The 19,720-nt window shown below is 36.5% G+C and overlaps 1 protein-coding gene across 6 annotated transcripts in view; it reads right to left on the bottom strand.

Annotated features, from left to right (window-relative positions):
* WASHC4 (WASH complex subunit 4) overlaps positions 1-19,720 on the bottom strand; it is a 42,170-nt gene that overhangs the window by 14,935 nt on the left and 7,515 nt on the right. For all 6 annotated transcript variants that reach the window (XM_027655330.1, XM_027655338.1, XM_027655317.1 and 3 more), the window contains 18 exons: positions 19,182-19,249; positions 16,214-16,296; positions 15,164-15,206; positions 14,614-14,717; positions 13,832-13,952; positions 12,290-12,413; positions 12,063-12,190; positions 11,205-11,365; positions 8,771-8,897; positions 7,357-7,482; positions 6,746-6,853; positions 4,942-5,088; positions 4,742-4,821; positions 3,757-3,862; positions 2,849-2,965; positions 1,678-1,846; positions 1,388-1,542; positions 651-725 (listed from right to left, as the gene is read on the bottom strand). In XM_027655330.1, coding sequence (XP_027511131.1) covers positions 651-725; positions 1,388-1,542; positions 1,678-1,846; positions 2,849-2,965; positions 3,757-3,862; positions 4,742-4,821; positions 4,942-5,088; positions 6,746-6,853; positions 7,357-7,482; positions 8,771-8,897; positions 11,205-11,365; positions 12,063-12,190; positions 12,290-12,413; positions 13,832-13,952; positions 14,614-14,717; positions 15,164-15,206; positions 16,214-16,296; positions 19,182-19,249 — 2,042 coding nt within the window. The remainder of the gene's footprint in view (positions 1-650; positions 726-1,387; positions 1,543-1,677; positions 1,847-2,848; positions 2,966-3,756; positions 3,863-4,741; positions 4,822-4,941; positions 5,089-6,745; positions 6,854-7,356; positions 7,483-8,770; positions 8,898-11,204; positions 11,366-12,062; positions 12,191-12,289; positions 12,414-13,831; positions 13,953-14,613; positions 14,718-15,163; positions 15,207-16,213; positions 16,297-19,181; positions 19,250-19,720) is intronic.

Genomic DNA, 19,720 nt, shown 5'->3' with positions numbered 1-19,720 from the left:
CAATTTTTACAGAGCTGTGACTCAACAATTCCAAGGTAGATGTTCCACTCAGACTCCCATATTTATTGAGACTATATCCGACATTAAGCAGTCTAAACTCTTTTGGTACCTGTTTGTACTTTTGGCCCCACTATTTACCATGGCAACGAGTTCCACTACTGAACTTTGTGCTCTGAGAAAAAGTACTTCCTTTTCTTTAAGAAAGCTGCTCATTTTTGTGGTGGGTCCCTCATTCTCACACTGTGAGAAACCCCACAGGTTTGTTCCCTGTAGATGTTCTCCATGTCATTCATTGCTTCATCTCTCCAATAACACATTTTCAGATACCCGTTTTACAAGTTCAAAAATCACATATTTAGTATGTATGTCCTCACAGAGCAGTCAATTATCCTTGCTGCCTTGTAGATTCACTGGAAAATTGACATGGAGTGATCCTACTGGCACACCATATCCAAAATATGCTTACACAACATTCCCCAAGACCAAGTTACTGCATCCCCAAAGCCATTTTTCTAGAGCAGCAGTAGCCATTTTACAGCTTGTCACTATGTATATTCAGCCTAGGTTTTCCTTACATGTATACTACTCTACATTTCTCAACCCCCTCAAACTGGAGCCAAATGCCAGGAAAAGGATGGGATATACCTTACCTGATTATTCAGATTGTAGAGGTAGCGGGATACAAAAACATGAATATTTCTCATGATTTCCAAAACATCTAGACCCTGAAACAACATTATTTATTGAGAATTACTATGATAAAACTCCTCAAGAACATGTCTAATCACTAAGGTGCAAAAATACTGGTTTTTGTTGTTACTTAAAGATGTTTTAGGAAGCAACGTTTTCCTTTGCAAAATGAAGAATCTCTTAATTTTTGTTCAGTGGGTATGTAACCACGTTTAGCAGTTTTGAGGAGGCTGTAAGTCACTCTCCTATTAGTCTAAGCACAAGTGTCCCAAAGTCCTCAATGTCCAGCCTGTGAAACAGTTTCTCTTGATGATCACTAAGGCAAATCTGCTGAGAAGCAAGCAGTAAACCAAGGAAAAGACACACCATGCAAAGGTCATTCCAGACTCGTGACAGTTGCTTGTCAAATTGCTGACACTGAATCTTCAAGAAAACATTCTCTGACTTTGCATACTTGACTCATTTCATTAGTCTTATGTTAAAAAAATGAATCATACAAGTCCAACATGAAATTTGCTGATATTGGTGTGATCTCCTAAAGTAGGTAAAGATCCTGTCTCACAAGTCAACCAGAAACTAAAGGTCACTTTTCCCAAACAGTTCTCTATTCTTGGGTACTTTAATTTCAATCAGTCCTTTGAACAGCTAGCTAATGTGACAGTGGAATGGAACAAATTATACCCTGTGGGCACTGTACCTGTTCCAGAGTCTGGCTGGGAAGATGTGCCTCAGTCATACTTAAACCATAGCGCTGTGTTGCCAGGTTTCTCATTTCACTGTAGGTGGCCCAGTCATGAAGAGCTACAGTCGTTAAGTTGTAGAAGGTCTTGTCCAAATAGTGGGTTACATATGCTGTAAACACATAGAAGGATGAACGAAAATAATACCACCTATTTACTTAGGGAAGTGTGGAAAAAAGTGAAGAGGTATACTAAGCCAAAGAATAATAGAGATGAAAATAATAGAAGAAAACTTGTAACTCCTCACCTTTTATGTCAATGAATCGATTGAAAAAACGTATGGGGTTCAGAAAGAAGAAGTGAGCTAGATCCTTCATACCAACTCTGAAGGGGTTTCTGTCATCCAGTTTTAGGTGTGTATGAACTGATAAGCGTAGGTCCTTTTCTATCTCTTTACACAATTTGTCCAGCAAGTGCTATTAAGGAAAGTTAGGAAAAAAGAAAACAAACACAAACCACAAAACAAAACCAAAAAAAGTCATGTTCAGTATCCACTTAAAATGCTCTGTTAGCAGAATCAAAATTTCTCTCCACAGATACATGGACTGACTAAACTACTGACGACAGCTTTGCCTTGGCAGAGCCACACAAGTCCAAGCGAATCAACACTTGGGAGCCAGAAGGATATTTATTGCCTGTGTTCTTGTTCTAGTACACTATAGCAAGAAAAAGCTATACAGCTCAGAAAAGGCAAAGGTTTAACTACCTAGTGCCATATTTTGCATGACTAAAATTTCCATGTAGGAGTTTAATGAAATTTAAACTTAATTATTCTCACTTCTCATCTTAAGGGGAACTAGGTTGAGGGCTGTCTATCTAAATAGTAAGACCTAATTCAGTGAGGAAAAGTCTTGCAATAAGCAATTTGGCCTGAATGTCTGAAGAATATGTAATGTTTGGTTTTGAAATAGTCAAATAAAAACAGTGGTTCAAAGGTTAAAAACCAGGATGAAGGAAATGCAAATTTGCATTTTCTTTCTGTCAAACCTTCTTCATAATTCTAGATAATAATTCACTCAAGAGGCCATCTACATTTGTAGACCATTCACTACTAAAAGCCATGCATACTAAAAACAGTAGCACTTATCTTAGGCATTCATTCAAGCAGAAGTTAATCTGACAAAAAGCACTCCTCTGTCTGCACAGTCAAATCTGTAACTGAGGTTTTGCTAACTTATGTAATTTAGGGAGCATTATTTTCATGTTCCCAGCCAACAGATACCATTAACAACAGGTCTTAAATAACCAAAATCATAAGTCAAACTGAACACTTTCTTATTTATTAAAATACTTCACATCAATCTCAAAGTTCTCTGTGCTATTTTTATTGATCATATCAGGTTTGGTATAGTAGATGCCAGCCTGTAAAGATATTCCAAGCTTAGTGGTGTCTTTAGTTTCCAATCACAGCAAATTACCTCATTGAGCACTTCCATGATTTCTTTGTCATAGCATTCCAGAAGCACCTCGTAAGATTCCAGGTGTCTTGCATGCATCATAGCAGGTACACAGTCCCGTAGTGCACTAAACATATACTGAAAAAAAATATTATGCTTAACAGACATGTCACCAGCATCTCAAATAATATTCAAAGCTAACAAAAATCAAAACCACTAGTCTCCCTATTTTTATTAAAAATGGACTTTATAAACCCTACTAAAGTTTCCTGTCCTTAATTGTACATCTGAAGTATTTAGTTGCCATTGATTTGCTGACTGGAAGATCATATTTTTTAGCTATTTCACCAGAAATTATTTGCACTATATTCATTTAAGTACTGTAACTGACCATGGCATGTACAACTCTGGAACAGATGATTGATTTTTATCAGGATTATCAAGCTAAAGCATAATTAATTTCTGTAGCAAACAGATAATATTTCAATGAGGGGAGGAGAGATGAGGGGTGGAAAAAGCTACAGGACAACTATCCTACACAGAATCACTGAACATAGTGATATGTGCTTTAGAAATATGTAACCACAATGAGGAACAAAGGCTTTTAGTGTTCAAGTCTGGCAAAGAGTGTTCATTTCAAATCAGAATGAATGAAGAGAGGGAAACAAAGACAGACAGACACACAGGGACCCAGAGTTAATAATAGCAACCCACGATTTTTAGAGCAATCTAACAGACATATTTAGATTTAGAACAAAGATTGCTATTATAACCTCCGAGAAGAAATGTTTGCCTTGGGAGCAGCCTGGTTTTTACCTTTTTTTTTTTTTTTTGAGTTTTTCCTTTAAGAACTTTAGTCTAAGCTTTACCGTCTCTTCATGTGAATCTCTCCCACAACAGTGGCTTGTTAAACTAACATTATTACTTACATGTAGTCTAGCAGAATCAACTGCATTCTCATACACATCATCTAAATAGATTGGAAAGACTGCTCGATGCCAGTATAAGAAACAACAGTCGCATTGTGCTCGAACGCTAGAATATAAGATTACTTATTAGACACAGAATTGGAAGAAACCATTCTTCTAACACAGCAATACTTATTTTAGTGTGTTTAAACTAAAGATGACTGCTTTTCATGTCGAAGTTTTACACAGTTAATGTTCCAGATGAGTTTTCCCCCAAAAGAAAGTTCTTTATTAAAGAACTTTTTATTTCTTGTTTCCCACTAGCCTATTTATAAATAAAAGCTACCTGCTTTAGAAAAAAGGTTCACTCAGCCTCATGCAGCAAAATCCTAAATAACTATTTTCTTATTACATGCTATTAGTAACCTAGAGGTCAAATGTATCTTGTTGGTTTCTCCTGTAAGTCAAAGGAGTAACAGGTCTCTCCTGATACAACCTGTGAACACTTATGCCAGAAATTTAACTGATGAGTCATCCACCGAAGACGTTTGTCTCTCTCCATAAAATATGCATGGAATCCAGATATCCACCTGGCTTTCAAATGGTCAACATTATGTAACTTGAGTGTCCACTGAAACTACAGCAGCAGTAAAACATGGTGTCACATCTCCCAAACAGACTGGTACTAACTCACAAATTTTGGGTTTGAGTTAGGAGGAAGACGTCAGCTTATCATAAAGCCGAGTCGTCCAAGGAAGTGACAAAATTTCTGAACAATGACAGAAGTAAATTACCTAATGGGCAACAGTTAGGTAAAATATGACTTGCCCAAACACCAGAGCTTCAGTGTTAACTCTGAAACTTTTTTCTGTCCATCCCTGGGTCTACAAAACATGCAAAAATCACCACCAGCATGCAGTGACCAGATTTTGCCATTCACACAGTGAAGATACAGCTCCCCCAGAGACACTACAGTGCCTTCTATACACTACATGCCACTGCTTACCGCTCTGTAAGTTCACTGATCAAGTCTAGTTTTTTCAGAACTAACTGGAGGGGAATGAGTTCTTCATCTTTAAAGGTTTTCTGTGGAAATGAAGGGGAAAAAAAGGTAAAATAAAAAATAAACACAAGATCACGAGATTACATTTCTTTATAAGACACTACAACAAACAAGTAAAGGGCTGGAACAACCATGGCACTTACCATCTGTGTTCCCACACTTAGTGCAAGGGAAACAATCAGTCGCCTCTGTTTTGTACTTGGCCCATTGAGGGTATTCTCAGCCAACACCAAAGCAGAGAGGACATCCAGGCGCTGCTCACTGTACTTTTTATCAGAAATTACTCTTTTCTTGATGACAAAAAGACAAAGAAATTCAGAGAAAAGTTACCTAAGCCCAAAAGTAACAGCTTACTACTTATTTCCAAAGCTTGTGGACTTGTCATAAATTATTTCTGCAAACAAATTATGTTTTGTGAACAGAGCTCACTGAATCCAGATTCACTCAGTCCATCAGTTCAGCAATATTGCCTACCTATACAGTTGGAATATGTGCAGTTCAACATGAACATAGGTCCTACAGTGTACAAACACTGTGCAAGTTGCATGACAATTTTAGTTCTAAGGAACATGTAATTTAAATTTTTAGTCAGCAACTCTCTGTTGTTGGTAACAAAATCCAGCTTGCAGTTGAAAAGCCACAAGGTGTACAAACATGGTAATAACTACAGCTTGCAATTTTCTACAAATTTTAATTTACCAGAAAGATTAGGTGACCATATTTGCATGAACAAATGAAGGGAACCAAGTCTTCTGCTAAGAAGTTGAAGTCACAGATGTATTTGTGAGTAGCAGTGTAACTCAGAAGAGGTACACTTTCATGAAAGAGTTAAAGAAAACATCTTTCAATTCTAAGTGTATTCAACATGAAGCTCCCAACCTTACCTGCTATATACCTTAGACCTTACACCACTTAGAAACAAAATGGAGCAGATAAAGAGTACTACTGATGGATTCTTTTATACCAACAACTACCTTTTACATATTTTCTGATAAGTAGTCAAAACATCAAGAATTGGTCACCTATGAGTTCTCTTTAGTATCCTTCAATACTCCAGTCTTAGCATATTTCTATGCATTTAGAAATAATTGTAATTACAGATATAATTTGAAAAGGTTATGAAAGTTATCCACACATATGTGAACTGTTTGAAGATATAGTTTTTCTTAGTAGCTTTGAAGCCTAGAATTTCTTCAGTTAATGCTACTCCTGTTAAGTATATATTTTTTTTAGAAGTACAACTATTTTTTTTGTTACCCTAAAAAAATACAGAGAAACCAGATATATAAATTGAGATTACAGCCCAATAAATGGGAAATTCTATAGCTGCAACAATAACAATAGTATACATCCTTTGTAATTCTGCTACTGAATGTGATGAAAGAATAAAAACAATCAGTAATACATCAGAACAGGAATACTAAAAATCTCATTTTCCTATTTGCCCTGAATTCTGGAATTCAAGATGATAAGCAAAGGAAGCCATTTTATCCCACAGTGAAATAGTGACTATATGTCCACACTAGACTCCTGTAAGCCATCACGAACTGCTACTTTGCCAAGCAGACAAAGATTTAAATAACAGCCTGTTTGCTTAGACCTGCAACAGATTGGTTTATGAGTGTGCATCAGAAAAGAAGTAAGCAAAGGTCAGTTTGTGAAAATCACTAGAAATAAAAAACAAAAAGAACACAAGAGGAAGATGACAAGAGATGCAGCAGTTTAGAGTAAGAGGGGAACCATTCTTGGTCAAAAAATAGATAACCACCTATGCTGTACAGTTTTCCAGGATACAGCTCTGAACTTCTGGAAAGCTTATATATCTGTGAACTATAATAGAGAATTACTACAGATCTTGAAAAAATAAGAAAAATACTTTAATTTAAAACTAATATTTTTTAAAGTACTTAGTTAGGAGGACTAATTATTAGAACTTGGATTACATACCTTGGCTACAGAAATAGAGTGAAGAGCCTGATACTGCAGATGCTGAGTGATATGTGTCACAGAGTCTGCCACAACCATACTTCTTCGGTAAAACATGTGTTCTATTGCCTGAAGTCAATCCCAAAACACAATAGTTCATGTAGTTACTGAAATGGTTGCTTTTAGAATCTGGCTTTATGCTGGGTGACTAATCCAGCAAATACAGACTCTTTCCACTTTGTAATGTACAGTTAGTAGCTGTTGCAATTAACCCTTAGAAACTGAGAAAAATCAAACTGCTCAGGAGTATAAAAAAGTTTCAGGACTGATCTAAGGAGTCACCCAACTGGTGAGCAGTTCAGCAGAAAAGAACCTGAGTGTCCTGGTGGACACCAAGTTGACTGTGAGGCAGCAACATGCCCTTGCCACAAAGAAGGTTAATGGTAGTTTTGACTGCATTAGACAACGCTTTGCTGACAGGTCGAGGAGGGAGATGACCCTTCGCCTCTATTCAACACATCTGGAATGCTGGGTCCAGTTTTGTGCCCCTCCCAATTTTTTTTTCATATGGGATGTGTGATCAATGTTCATTGTAATCTCCTACATGAAATAGTTTTCATCCAGTGACCTACCTTCAGAAGTTCCACAAGTCTGCACAGGGCTTTCACTGAGGTTTTCGTCATAGGTTTTTGCATTGACATGTAAAGGTTCATTGTAGTTTTAACGATGGTGCTAAGACTGTATGCATAAAGAAAACCCTAAAAACAAAATGAATACAAGGGGAGAAAAGAGAAAAATAATATTTCCACAACATTGTCAATCAAATAAGTCCTCTCTGACAGACAGCATAACAGACAACTTTTGCCTCTGCACATTAGAGAATCTACCACTCCACTGTATTAAGCAAACCTGAGATCCCAAAGCTGAATAAGACCCTTTCAATAGCAGACATATGAACTGCCTATGACTCAGTAGATCATCTGATTCTAAAGTCATTCAAATTAAACATAGGTTAGTGAATTAATCACAGAGCCTCAAAGGTGTAATAATTTCAGACCTACTATAAACCAACCCACCAAACAATTCCCATCCCCCCAAAAAACATCCTATCACTAAAGCAATCTAAACCTTCCAGATTCCGTGGAATAAATACACAGACAGTATTTACACAGTTTTACACTTTTGAAATAGAAATGTCCATCCCACAATAAAGAAACCAACTATTTCCACATGAATATATGTTAAGCTTTTAAATACAATGTCAGTTACATAAACCATGACAAAAACATTATTGAACTTATTGCAAAGTAAAAACAGTAGTAATAAAAAAGATCAGGAAAAGTCTGCAAGCACTGCAGGAAACTCAATTCAGTATGGAACAAAATTCTAAGTCCACTGCAAGTAATTTCAGTGTAAAAACCACAGATCCTAGCACATGTGTGTTCTCAGTTACGGAAGATTCAAGATCACGCTTCTTTCACACACCTCATTGATTTTCTGTCAGGTAGACAGACACATATAAAGCTGGCAAAAAATACATTCAGAAATAAGATGCATCTTACATTAAGACTACATGCTGTTAGTAGTCTGGTCAAAAGAAAACCAGCTGTCTCTTGCAAAGAACCATCAGTAGGCAAAGCACAATGAAACACAAAACCTTTACTGGGAGTACGTATTGTCCTAAATAAAACTAAATTAAGCACTGGTTCAGTCCAACTTAAGTACCTCTTGACTCAAAAGTAAAGAAACCCAAAACCTTTACTACAGAGCAAATGAAGCTTTCTTGATTTCCTAAGTCAAGAGAAAAATCCAAAATTTTAGCCATCGAGTATTTAGTCAGATTCCCTTTCCCTACATCCTTTATGGAAAGGCCTTTTATACAGAATTCCTTAAAGAGTATCTACTGGGCATTAAAAGTTTTATAAGAATTCCCACACTGTAAATTATACACTGATGATCACAGAACTCCTGCTGATTTCCTTTTATGTTCAACAACTTGCACCAAAACATCAGTTTGCTGCATCATCACATTAAAAGACTGCACACCTGGATGAAGACATTGCAGCGGTTAGAAAGATCTTCAGAAAACTTTGTCATGCGTTGCTCCTTTGACAAGATAGATTCCATTTTTGTCATCCACGAGCTCACAAAAACATAATATGACTGCATATCTCTGGGGAAGGAAACAAAGAATGTTGCTCGCCTCAAATAAGAACAGTGTGAAGACTTTCTTTTCTCTTTCCAAAACTTAAAATTCTTGCAAGGGAAACGTCTTAACTCTTCAGTCCCCAAAATAGCAACTCACCATTCCCAAAAGTATCAGAACCACATACTCATTTACTTTTTGATTCTCTATAGGTAAGGATTAGTCTGCCAATTATATCTGTAAAATGAGTCAAAAATCATCTGTCTTTCAAGAGAACAAATGGCCCTCTTAGTAGTACATATACTACACTTCCTTAAATTAAAACAGGAAATAAAACTGTTAGAAAATGCTTTTAAAGACTACACAAAAAAGTCCAACACTGGGTATAAGTTTTTTTATCCAAGTTTGAATTTCTATTGTATTATATACACACACATACAAAAGTATAACTTGTCATTACATCAATGTCAGACTAGACTGCTCTTAAGTAACAAAATTCTACAGAAATTTATCTGCTTGAATTACACTAGTAGTAATTAAATGTTCAAATAGAGTTCACTTTTATAAAACTCTTTATTCCACGCTATCGAATTGCAACACTGCAATACAACTTATTGCAGCACTTGTAGCAGGAATATATTCAGATCACTGATTCTGTTACCAAAAGTTACACTTTAAAGAGGACTCAGATTTAAGGCAATAGTGCAATTATCAAAAGCAGTGCAAGGATCTGTAAAAAAGCAAGAAAACATTACTTGCACTATTCAAATCAGCAGAAGGAAAATCTGGATTTTATTACAATATCCTCAAAATTGTGCATACAAAGTAAGGCAACAAAGCCTGTGAAAGGTCTAGAGCACAAGTCCTACGAGGAAGCTGGGGTTGTTCAGCCTGCAGAAAAAGAGGCTCAGGGAAGACATCACTGCTCTCTACAACTGCCTGAAAGGAGATTTAAGCAAGGTGACAGTCAGCCTCTTCTCCCAAGTGACAAGACAAGGAAATGGCCTCAAGTTGTGCCAGGTGAGGTTTAGATTGGATATTAGGAAAATTTCTTCACCTGAAGGGTTGACAAGCACTGGAATAGGCTGTCTAAGGAAAGGGTTGAATCACTATCTCTGTAGGTGTTTAAAAGCCACGCAGATGTGGTGCCTGGGGACATGGTTTAGCAGTAATGGCTCAGCAGTAATTGGGTTAACAGTTGGACTTGATTATCTTAGAGATCTTTTCCAAGCTAAATGATTCTCTGATTCTACGAAATGTCTGTGAATACATAGATTTTTTTTTCAACCTTTTTTTAATCTTAAGTACCGCTGCCCAAGACCAGAAGCAAAGCAGCAGTGCAATTATGCCCCATCCAGGAATTAAAGCCTAAGAAAGACTCAGTCACAGCTCTTGAATCTTTCTGTGGTTGCAGGATGTAAACCAGGAAGAGGTGGATTGAAAAAAAACAGGGAAGTAGAGAAAATAATCTGTCAGAAACAGGGAAGTAGAGAAAATAATCTGTCAGAGGATCATGTTGGCACGGAGTTGCTTTTCCCCCTTCCCTCCTCCCCTCCAACTCAGTTCTGCCAGCTTGCTTATAGGGTTGGAAGACAACATAAAAAAATCTAAGTTTTTACTCCTATTCCACAGAACCCAGTTTCCACCTTTTTGTTTTGGTCTGAAACAGAAACAAAAACCTTAGCCCTGTTATCTTCCTATGCAGTACACTTGTTCTTAACAACTAAAAAAAATTCATCTTATCTTTAAGCATATTTTAGAAGAAAAGGAAGTGAGTTGCAAACTACATGCAGAGCACAAAACAAGAGATGCTTTTTTCAAATACAGATAATTTCAAAGACCATTAAAAAAGCAATAAAAACAGTCACAAAGAAAGAAATGCTTGCAAAGAAAGTATCATCACCAAGCAGAGAAAAACTTGATTATAAGCCTACTAGCAACTTACCTCCATAAACACATAGAAAGCAGAGAGCCCTAATAGAAAACAGAGCAGCTTGGGTTACTAGACACTAGTTTAAAATAAGAAGGAACTTGAAAGTATGGAAATAGAAGTAACTGAAAGAAATATTTAGAACTTGCAGGAACATTGTTATTTTGGTGTCATAATACACATTTTTCTGAAAGCATGACATGAAAAGCAGCTTAGTTTTGACCAAAACTTTTTGCAGCAACATTAACACAAGCACACATCGCTGCAGTGAAGTGGAACAGGTGATTAACACCACTAAGCAACAATATACAACAGGCTAGTACACTGAATGAAGAAACCCAGAAACCCATGGTTTATAACCTCTTTGCCAAACAGCATCATGCAGCAGTATTTAGGAAGCATACTTGGTAAGTGACTGTGCCCTCTGCTGCAGAAAGTTCTCCCTTTGCGTTTTTACTGAATGAATACTTTTCTTGTCCACAAGTTTGGCAGCAGCTGGTATCTTCTGAATCAGAAAGTTGTCAGCAAACCAGATAATGTTACCTGTTAATGTAATGGCTGGTACCTGTAAAGAAAAAAAAAAGGGGGGGGGAAATACTATCAAGTAGCAATAAACATAATTAACTACAACAAATACTATGCCACCATGCATGTTTCTTATGCCTCTTTTAAGTCAAAACACAGTTTTTGTCCACATAACTGGTTTTTACAAAGTATTACATTCATGTTAAAAAAAAGTTTCTTCCCTAGAAGTCCACTAAGGACACTACAGGCAAAGTTATTACCACTCTAAACAGTATTAGAGATTCTAAACAGTATTAGAGAATTTAATAATTTTGTAATACCATCCAATATGAAAAAGCCCCAACCACCTTTGGACTTAGAGGTCTTCCAAAAGACATGTTCATAGCCAAGGTCAAAACCCACAGCATTTATTCAGCACCAGAGTACTCATAACTCAAACAGTTTTTTGTCCTCAGTGCCACATTAATCTTGAGAAGAAACATTTTAATGGTAATTTCAAGTTATTTTACCTTGCTGCTATGTGAGTACCCAAGTTTTAGACCATCTTTAGAAGAAAATGGTAGAGAGTTATAAAAAGTAGGAAATTCTCAGTTCTGCTTTCTGACATATTTTTTGTAAATTGCGTGTTCTTTCTTTTCCCAAGTCTGTGCTGTGCTATGCATCTAAGAAAAGTATCTCCTTCGTGACTGAAGATTTATTTCCCCTCTTAATTATTGACAAAAGAATAAAGCATTCACCTTTTTACAGACATCCAACAATGACTTGTAAAATTTCTTGTCTACAGTCCGAAAAATCTGAAAATGCAGCACAAAGAGGCCACAGATGCCCACATATTTATCTCTCTGGTCGATTTCTGAAGGTTCACCTGCAGGAACACAGCTTTGGTTAAGTTTACTCCCAGTCAAACAATGTAAACAATTTTAGAAACAACTAAGCTGGCAGGAAAAGTGTGAGTTTGCATTACCAAGTTTGGCTTCAACATTTGCAAAAGCTGTGCGAAGAGTATGAGCGAATTCTTCAGCAAATGCGCTGTTCTTCGACACCGACACTCCACCATTTAAGGAATCAAACTGTTGCTCTATACAGGCCTGAGCAAAAAGGGGGAAAAAAGCATAATGATAAGGCCATGAATTCTGGACCTCAAAAGAGTACTGGTCTTCAAGAGAAGAGCTCACTGATTTAAAACTAAACTGAAGTAAGTCAAACTTCTACAGCATACAGATTTTTAACTATGCTTACATTTTTTAGTATAATAACAGAAAATACTAAAAAACCTCTTATGACCGACATTCAAAACCCCATTTTATTTGTTTCCTGTCTCCTTTAAGGAGCATTTTTAAAGAAATCATTTGATGTGCTAGTGCTAAGAAACTAGATGCATATTTTTATTATTACACTATAACTACCCTTTAACTAAACAAGATTATCATGTAAGTTAATTGTAGGATATGGTTTATGACCCTGTAGCATAAAATCACACACTACTGCTGGTGGTTTAAAAAAGTACCAAAACCCACACAGTAATCAAAAAATAGAAACACATTTCATACTTTCTAAGGATATTAGAGAAGTCTTTAGTGGAACTGCATTTAAACATAATTTTAATGTATTTTTGTTGAGAAGAGGCATTCGCAGCTCAGTAGGGGAAACTTCCTGAGTGAATACCGGTCCAATCCTACTGATGTCTCAAACACATAATGAAGTCTTTGCACTAATGCAACATTAGGGAAATCTAAGATGAAAAATGGATCTCTGGCAGCAATGTCCTTTGAAAGAATAAGCCAACTGTGCTTAATTATTTACCTACAATTTCCCTTTTAAAGGCTTTTACAGAACCCTTCTTCTCTATACCATTGTAACCTGCAAGAAGGAAACAACTAACTCTGCTTTGACCAAATTCAGCAACATTATCCTCTGCCCACTCTGCCACAACATCCAATTTCAATGTCTCAAATACATGCCTTTCTAAAAAAAGATGGCTTCTTGTATGAACACATTTAAGTTAACTGTACTGAAAATGTACTAATCCTTCTCACCCACCTGTGCACTTGCATGTCTCAGGGGTGTACCACTGAAGTGGTTCCCAATGACCTGCCTCATAAGCTAGGAATGAGATCTCACACTTAATATATTTTAAATGTTACTGAGGAGACTAATTAATTTGCAGCTAAAATGAAGTGCACCTAGGCTATGTAAGCCTGCTCACTATTACGTGGACAAAACCAGACTTCCTGATAATACACAGCCCTAACGCCAAGTTGTCTGTGTTTCCCTAATTTGGCAAAACAGTTAGCACTTACTGCTACCATTCAAAGCTTGGCACAGTTCAAGCACATGAGAAGAGCAAGGAAGGATGCTACAATAGAGCCTTTTTTTTCCTCCCATGCAAGAGCCAAATTCACATAACTGGAACAATACCAAAATACAAACAAGCAAACCATTCTAAAAAGAGTGTTGCTTTCACATTTGTTTTCCCTATCATACTAGGGAACATTAATTTCATTACCTGAAATATCATTCCTTCAAGTAACTGGCATTCCAGTTTTAACAGTAGTTTTTCAAATGGCTTCAGTTTATCTTCTTGAATCCCAAACTTGGAAGGGTTGTGATGGACAGATTTTAGCAGCCTGTAAGGAATAGGTGTGGAACACATACATACAAGACAATTAAAACACACTCACAGTTTTATCATATCCTGCACTATTTTGATAATAGATTTTGATTGCCCATACCTGCTCTTAGCAGCAACTCCAAAATTTAAAAAAAAACACCAAAAATCAAAAACCCCACAAAAAGTACTAGGTCTGTAGAATCAATTTGCAATTGAGTAACTCACATTGAATTTAGATTTTCAAGGAAAGAGTTATTATTCCACTAATTTAGCTACTTTTATAATTGTTCACTCTTCAGTTTTTATTTAAGATAGTATTCTTTCTTAAATCTCCATGCCCATTCCCATGATCAGTATAGACAGGGGTAGTCCTAGATCAGTTCTGTACACAACTAAATTTCTTACTGAATATACTTTAAACCCCACCAACCATTACTCTGTTTGCCAAGATGTTTACCTTGTATTGAAAATGTAACACTCAGCACTTTAAAAACCTACTCACGCTGTTAGAAGGACACTGTGGGAGCTCAGCCCTGCTCTGCACTGAGGCATTTGCACTGAGACTTCTGGAAAACTCTTGAGACTACCAAAATCCATGTTCCCACACTGACACTCCCACACAGATGCACATGCTTTCATCTTGTATGTTGTGGGAGTGTTTTTCACATGAGACACACCTCTTATACATGGTCCAGTGATCTTTCAGTGTGGCATGATTGTCAATTATTTCATCCAGAGTGATCAAGACTGTGAGCAACTCTCCTAGATGCTCATACATTGCCTGTTTGTGAAGAAAAAAAAAAGGGAAGGAAAAGGACTGTAGTTATTAAAAAGTTTATTGCAGTCATATGTGGCATACAAAATTTCAGTTCCTTTCAATATATTTTCAGCCAACAAGACATCAGTTAGAGAGTTAAACAGGAGATCTCACGGTTTAGTAGCTTAAAGATTTTGTATGTCTTGTAGTGACACGAGGAACATAAAAGTGGTGTCTGCATGCAAACTAAATTCACTGATCTATTTTGACACCAGAGACATGATTTTTAAAACTGTCTGTGTGCAGAAGCACATATTGCAATAAGGGAGCATGCAAACACTTTACAGCTAAGAAAGGTACAATATGACAGACATGGAGATACCAGCCTTCCCACATAAAGGCCAGAAAAAGCTGATTAACAAAATATATATATATAAAACATAAGCAAAAGAGTTCCTAATTTTTCCCACCTGAAAATGAACTCCAGACGTCTCTATAATTTTAGGTGCATTCCTATAAATAAAATAAATATTTTAATGCCTTTTTAATCCTCAGAACAGATCATATGTATCGATTCTGTATCATGATGTGTTCTTTTTCTCTTGGGGTACATTTTTTATCCATTAACAGTAACTTCAGGAAAAAAAGAATCTAAAAACCCAATTGAAAGCATATGCTATGTGATATCTGTGTGCTATCATCAGATTTAATATTGTATTTTTAAATGTAGAGCATGTGACTGCTTCAAAGCACCTGCTGGACTCAGTGCACACGTCTCAGCAATTCCCAATTCAGTTCTGCTAACGACAAGTCGCCTTGATACACACAGCCTCGGGGCCCAAAAATCAAAATCACTTCACATATTTAATCAAGCCATGTCCAAGTTACACATCCAGCACCACACAGAAAGTCTAGCTTGTGCAAAAATAAAAGCAACAAATAAAACTGAGAAGAATGCTGCTATCCTACTGGGGGATGGGGAAGGAATCAAGAATCCTGCAGTGATACTGAAAGTTTAATCCAACAATTCTATTCAGAACTAAACTATCTTCAGTTTTCAAAGGAGCTAAACTAAGCTCAATTTCAGGTGTTAAAACCACGGTTGTTCTGTGAGGAATATATACTGATATTTACATATTTAAAACAGACTGTGGAAGTGATCTGATTTTTAAGCTTCTGAAGCTATTGGTAACTACTGCATCAGCCAAAGGGAAGAATCTCTCAAACAGAGTAAGGATGAAAAAAGTAAAACAATATCTCTTAAACATAAAGACTAATTGCCCCATCAAAAAATGACAAAAAATAAAATTCTTGCATCTCATTATATATAAGCACTGTTTTTTCTGAAAATCGAACAAAACCACTTCCATAATAGTTTACAAAGCCCAAATTTTCACAGAAAAGCACTATCCATATCTCTAGACAACAATATTCCAAAAATGACCATGCCTTAAATAGAACATTCATGTTTTATACATTTAGCTAAATTACAACAATACAGCATTTTAGGGAATAATTACTTGTTGCTGGTATACAGAACAGCCAACTGATGCACTACATTCACCACCACTTCGTAACATCGGGTAACAAAGCAAGACAGCTCCTGCAATACAGAAAATAAAATGCATATATATGTATAGAGCTTCCTCATACACAAGTTGTCACTACACCAAAAACAATAAACATAAACTATTGAACTTGCAGCCCAAGCTCCAACTACATCCCTAATCCAAGTCAGCGGACAGACCTACAGCACGATGGCAAACATCCTACTAACAGCTCTGAAAAGGAATCTGAGACTAAGCTAAGAAGCTACCAAACACAAGCTTCCAGTACAACTTTGACTATGTATAACAAAGACAGTAAGAAGTGACTTGACAACAGTGCCCAAGTACTTGCAGCAACAATATCCCTGGGAGCAGAGGCTGCGCTTTTTCCCCACTAGATTCAAGAGTCACACTCTGGATGCTGGTGGTAGTCAAATTCAAATTAGAAATTACCACAGAAGCCTGTACCTACCATAAGAGTGATAAGACATAATATTGCTTTAAAACAAGCAAACAAACAAAGCCCATGTCTTTGAGAGATTTGCTTGGCTAAAGCAGAACTTGAGCTCAGTTATGTAACACACAGTGAGTAAGAACATGTCAACTCTGACCACGTAAAGGACTATCTTAATTTCTATAATGGATTTTAACAAGACATTCCTTGAGCAACAGGAGGAACTAATCTGAGTTTCCCTTAACTGCAATAATACTTGCTCATTAATGCACCTTATAACCCCACTGGGGAAAAGTCCATGTATGATGAGTCTGGCCAGTCAGCCCACAGATGGCTCCATAGCAGACAGCCCACACTGGCTAAGCAGACAGCCATCCACTCCTGCCAGAAAACTGGCTAACAGCTGAATTCTGTCTTCCTCTCCGTCAAAAATAGATCTTATTTGGGTTTCTGCCTTCTATTAGTCACCAGTTTTCACAAAACATTACTTCTTATACTTGTATTGCTCTAACAAATGCAGCTGAAATAAGCCAACAGATTCCAGAGGAATGGATTAATAGACAACAGAGATTATGTTTCCTGGGGTGGAGGGGAAGCACCACCTGCCATTTTAAAATTTCCAGGAAATGGTCCAATTTAACAGCACATGCATATTAGCAACTACATAATTTTAGATTTCTTCAAATATACTGTCTTCTGCACAATCAAGAGTACCTAACCAGTGTTTTCAGAGCATTATTTTGACAATATTTAAAAAAAAATGTTTTGACATAGCAAATTTGAGGCTATTGCATATAGCTAATCAAGGAATCCCAAACTCAGAAGAACCAATAAACCAACAGGTGGACATTAGCTCTATGAAAGCAACTTTTCACCTCTTTTGTCAGCTTCATATTTTCACATCATCCTTGGGGATATGCTTACAACATTGACCAGAACAGCACTTCCTAGTCTATGGATATAGACTACTCCAAGTGGATTTAGGAGAACATAATAGGTGAAAAAGAACAAAGTCCACAAGGAAAACATTTCCCTCATAGCTTTACCCTAAGCAACACACATCTGTTGCATGTCTGATTGCAATGTCTGTGTCTATCTCGTATTGGCCTTATTAGCCACCAATGTGCTTGTAACAAATGTGGATAGAGCCTTTCCCAAATCTTCATTCACGAAGCCTAGCCATGATGATGATGATGATGATGATGATGATGACACATCTGTTAGCACAGTAAACTCTCCCTCGGGGGTAACATCTTGCATTTCCCTTCCTTCCAATGTTTCTCAAGGTTCCCTAACCCATCGCAGCATATGTACAAAGTGGGCTCACAAGCAATACTCCTGTACTTCTGTAAAGTGTTTACCCTTTAAATATACACCTCAGCATATACCCCATAAATTAACAAACTTGTTCTATGGAGCGGGCTTGCAATATGCACAGATATCCAGATCCTGCTCTCAACTTCCACCCGGACTCAGGAAAAGCACAAATGTACAGTAGCACCATCTCAGAATCACTAAAAGGTCTCAAACATCTGACAGGAGGAAATAGAGGCTGAAGGATGAAACCTACACATTTGATAGGACAAAAAGGTTGGAAAACAGGGAAAAAAGAAAGAGATCCTAATGCACTTGGGCATAGTAAAAGAGGTTGAGAAACAACTTCCTATAGCATTCAACCTGTTATGACTCAGTTAATAACTACTGCTATGCAACTATACAGCGAGAAGAGGAACTTTAACCTTTGTTAAACTAGAATTTGTTTAAACATTCTAGAAGCTCCTTGTATATTCTCTACTTGAACACAGATATCTCATTACAAGCAATATTGCATAAAAATAGAAACATTTTTGGGAACAGGACAGTCATTTAAGTTAGATCAAGGACAAAAAACTCCACAGTAGACTGAAACCCAAGAGCACAGGAAATCCTCAGAAGAAAAATAGATCCTGTTTTCATGCAAAGGACTCTGAACTACCTAACTGTATAAGAAATTAGTGTTATTCCACAAAAGTCTGAATGACTCACAAGCAATTTTTCCCCAGGTACATGTTTTAATTTTGCTTTCTTCTATCAGCTCAAAAAACATGCATAGAAAAATTAATCCATTTCCAATGTTCAATGAAAACCAAAACTTATAATCAAAACCATAAAAATAGCTAGCTTTAACTTTACTGTTAAATGAAAACAACCTCAATTTATCTTCTCATACTGAAATTTTCTTAAGTAAATTCTAATTTCTTTGAGCAATTACACAAAGTGTAATTTCTTCTCTCATTAGACTTCCAAAGAAAAGTATAAAAAAACCCCTCAAAACAATGTGTGATTTATCAGCCAGTTGTGACAGGTCTGCAGGCAAAACATAGTAATACATCAAATGACTGCAATGCCTTTCAGCAAGATGCAGACAGGATAAGGCATACTGTTAAATCCACTTTGCAAGTAAAATTAACATTATAATTGCTGTCAAAAAATCAAAATATATGCTACCTGCAAGAAAGAAACGAATCTTCCCATCTGTATTTGGCAATCTCCCTCCACCATGCTGGAATCTGTGGCTAAAAAGAGAAACATTTGTCAACACTTCCAAAAGCCTGTGTTACACCTGTTAAATTAACATTGAAGTTTGCCCTCCAAGCCATTTGTTTGTCATACGAGTGCATTATTGTAAGTGTATTGATGGAGCCTCAAAAACTCTTAATTTTGCTTTCCTAAGTTGGACTTATTTTTGAAGTTTCTTTCTCAATAAAAATTGCATTATTTATAAATTAGATACAAAGCAGGAAAAAGTGTCTCCGCCACCAGAAATAAAATAAAGAATACGAAACATAATTCTTTAAAGGCATATGTATTATGTAACTTCATACAAAAGTTTCCATTTTTAAAAAGTTTGTATGACAGTATTAGGTATTTATACTGCAAGGAACATCCAGATATTATTTACTGAAAGAATATACTACATGACTAACCAGAAGGAAAATCTTTCCTCAAGAAATTGATTTTCTTTTTCCTACATATCATCTTGCACA

This window comes from Corapipo altera, unplaced genomic scaffold (assembly GCF_003945725.1).
Source record: "Corapipo altera isolate COAL_440 unplaced genomic scaffold, ASM394572v1 1, whole genome shotgun sequence".
Lineage (NCBI taxonomy): Eukaryota > Metazoa > Chordata > Aves > Passeriformes > Pipridae > Corapipo > Corapipo altera.
Note: the sequence above shows the minus strand (reverse complement) of the source record. Positions and strands in the feature narration are given on the sequence as shown.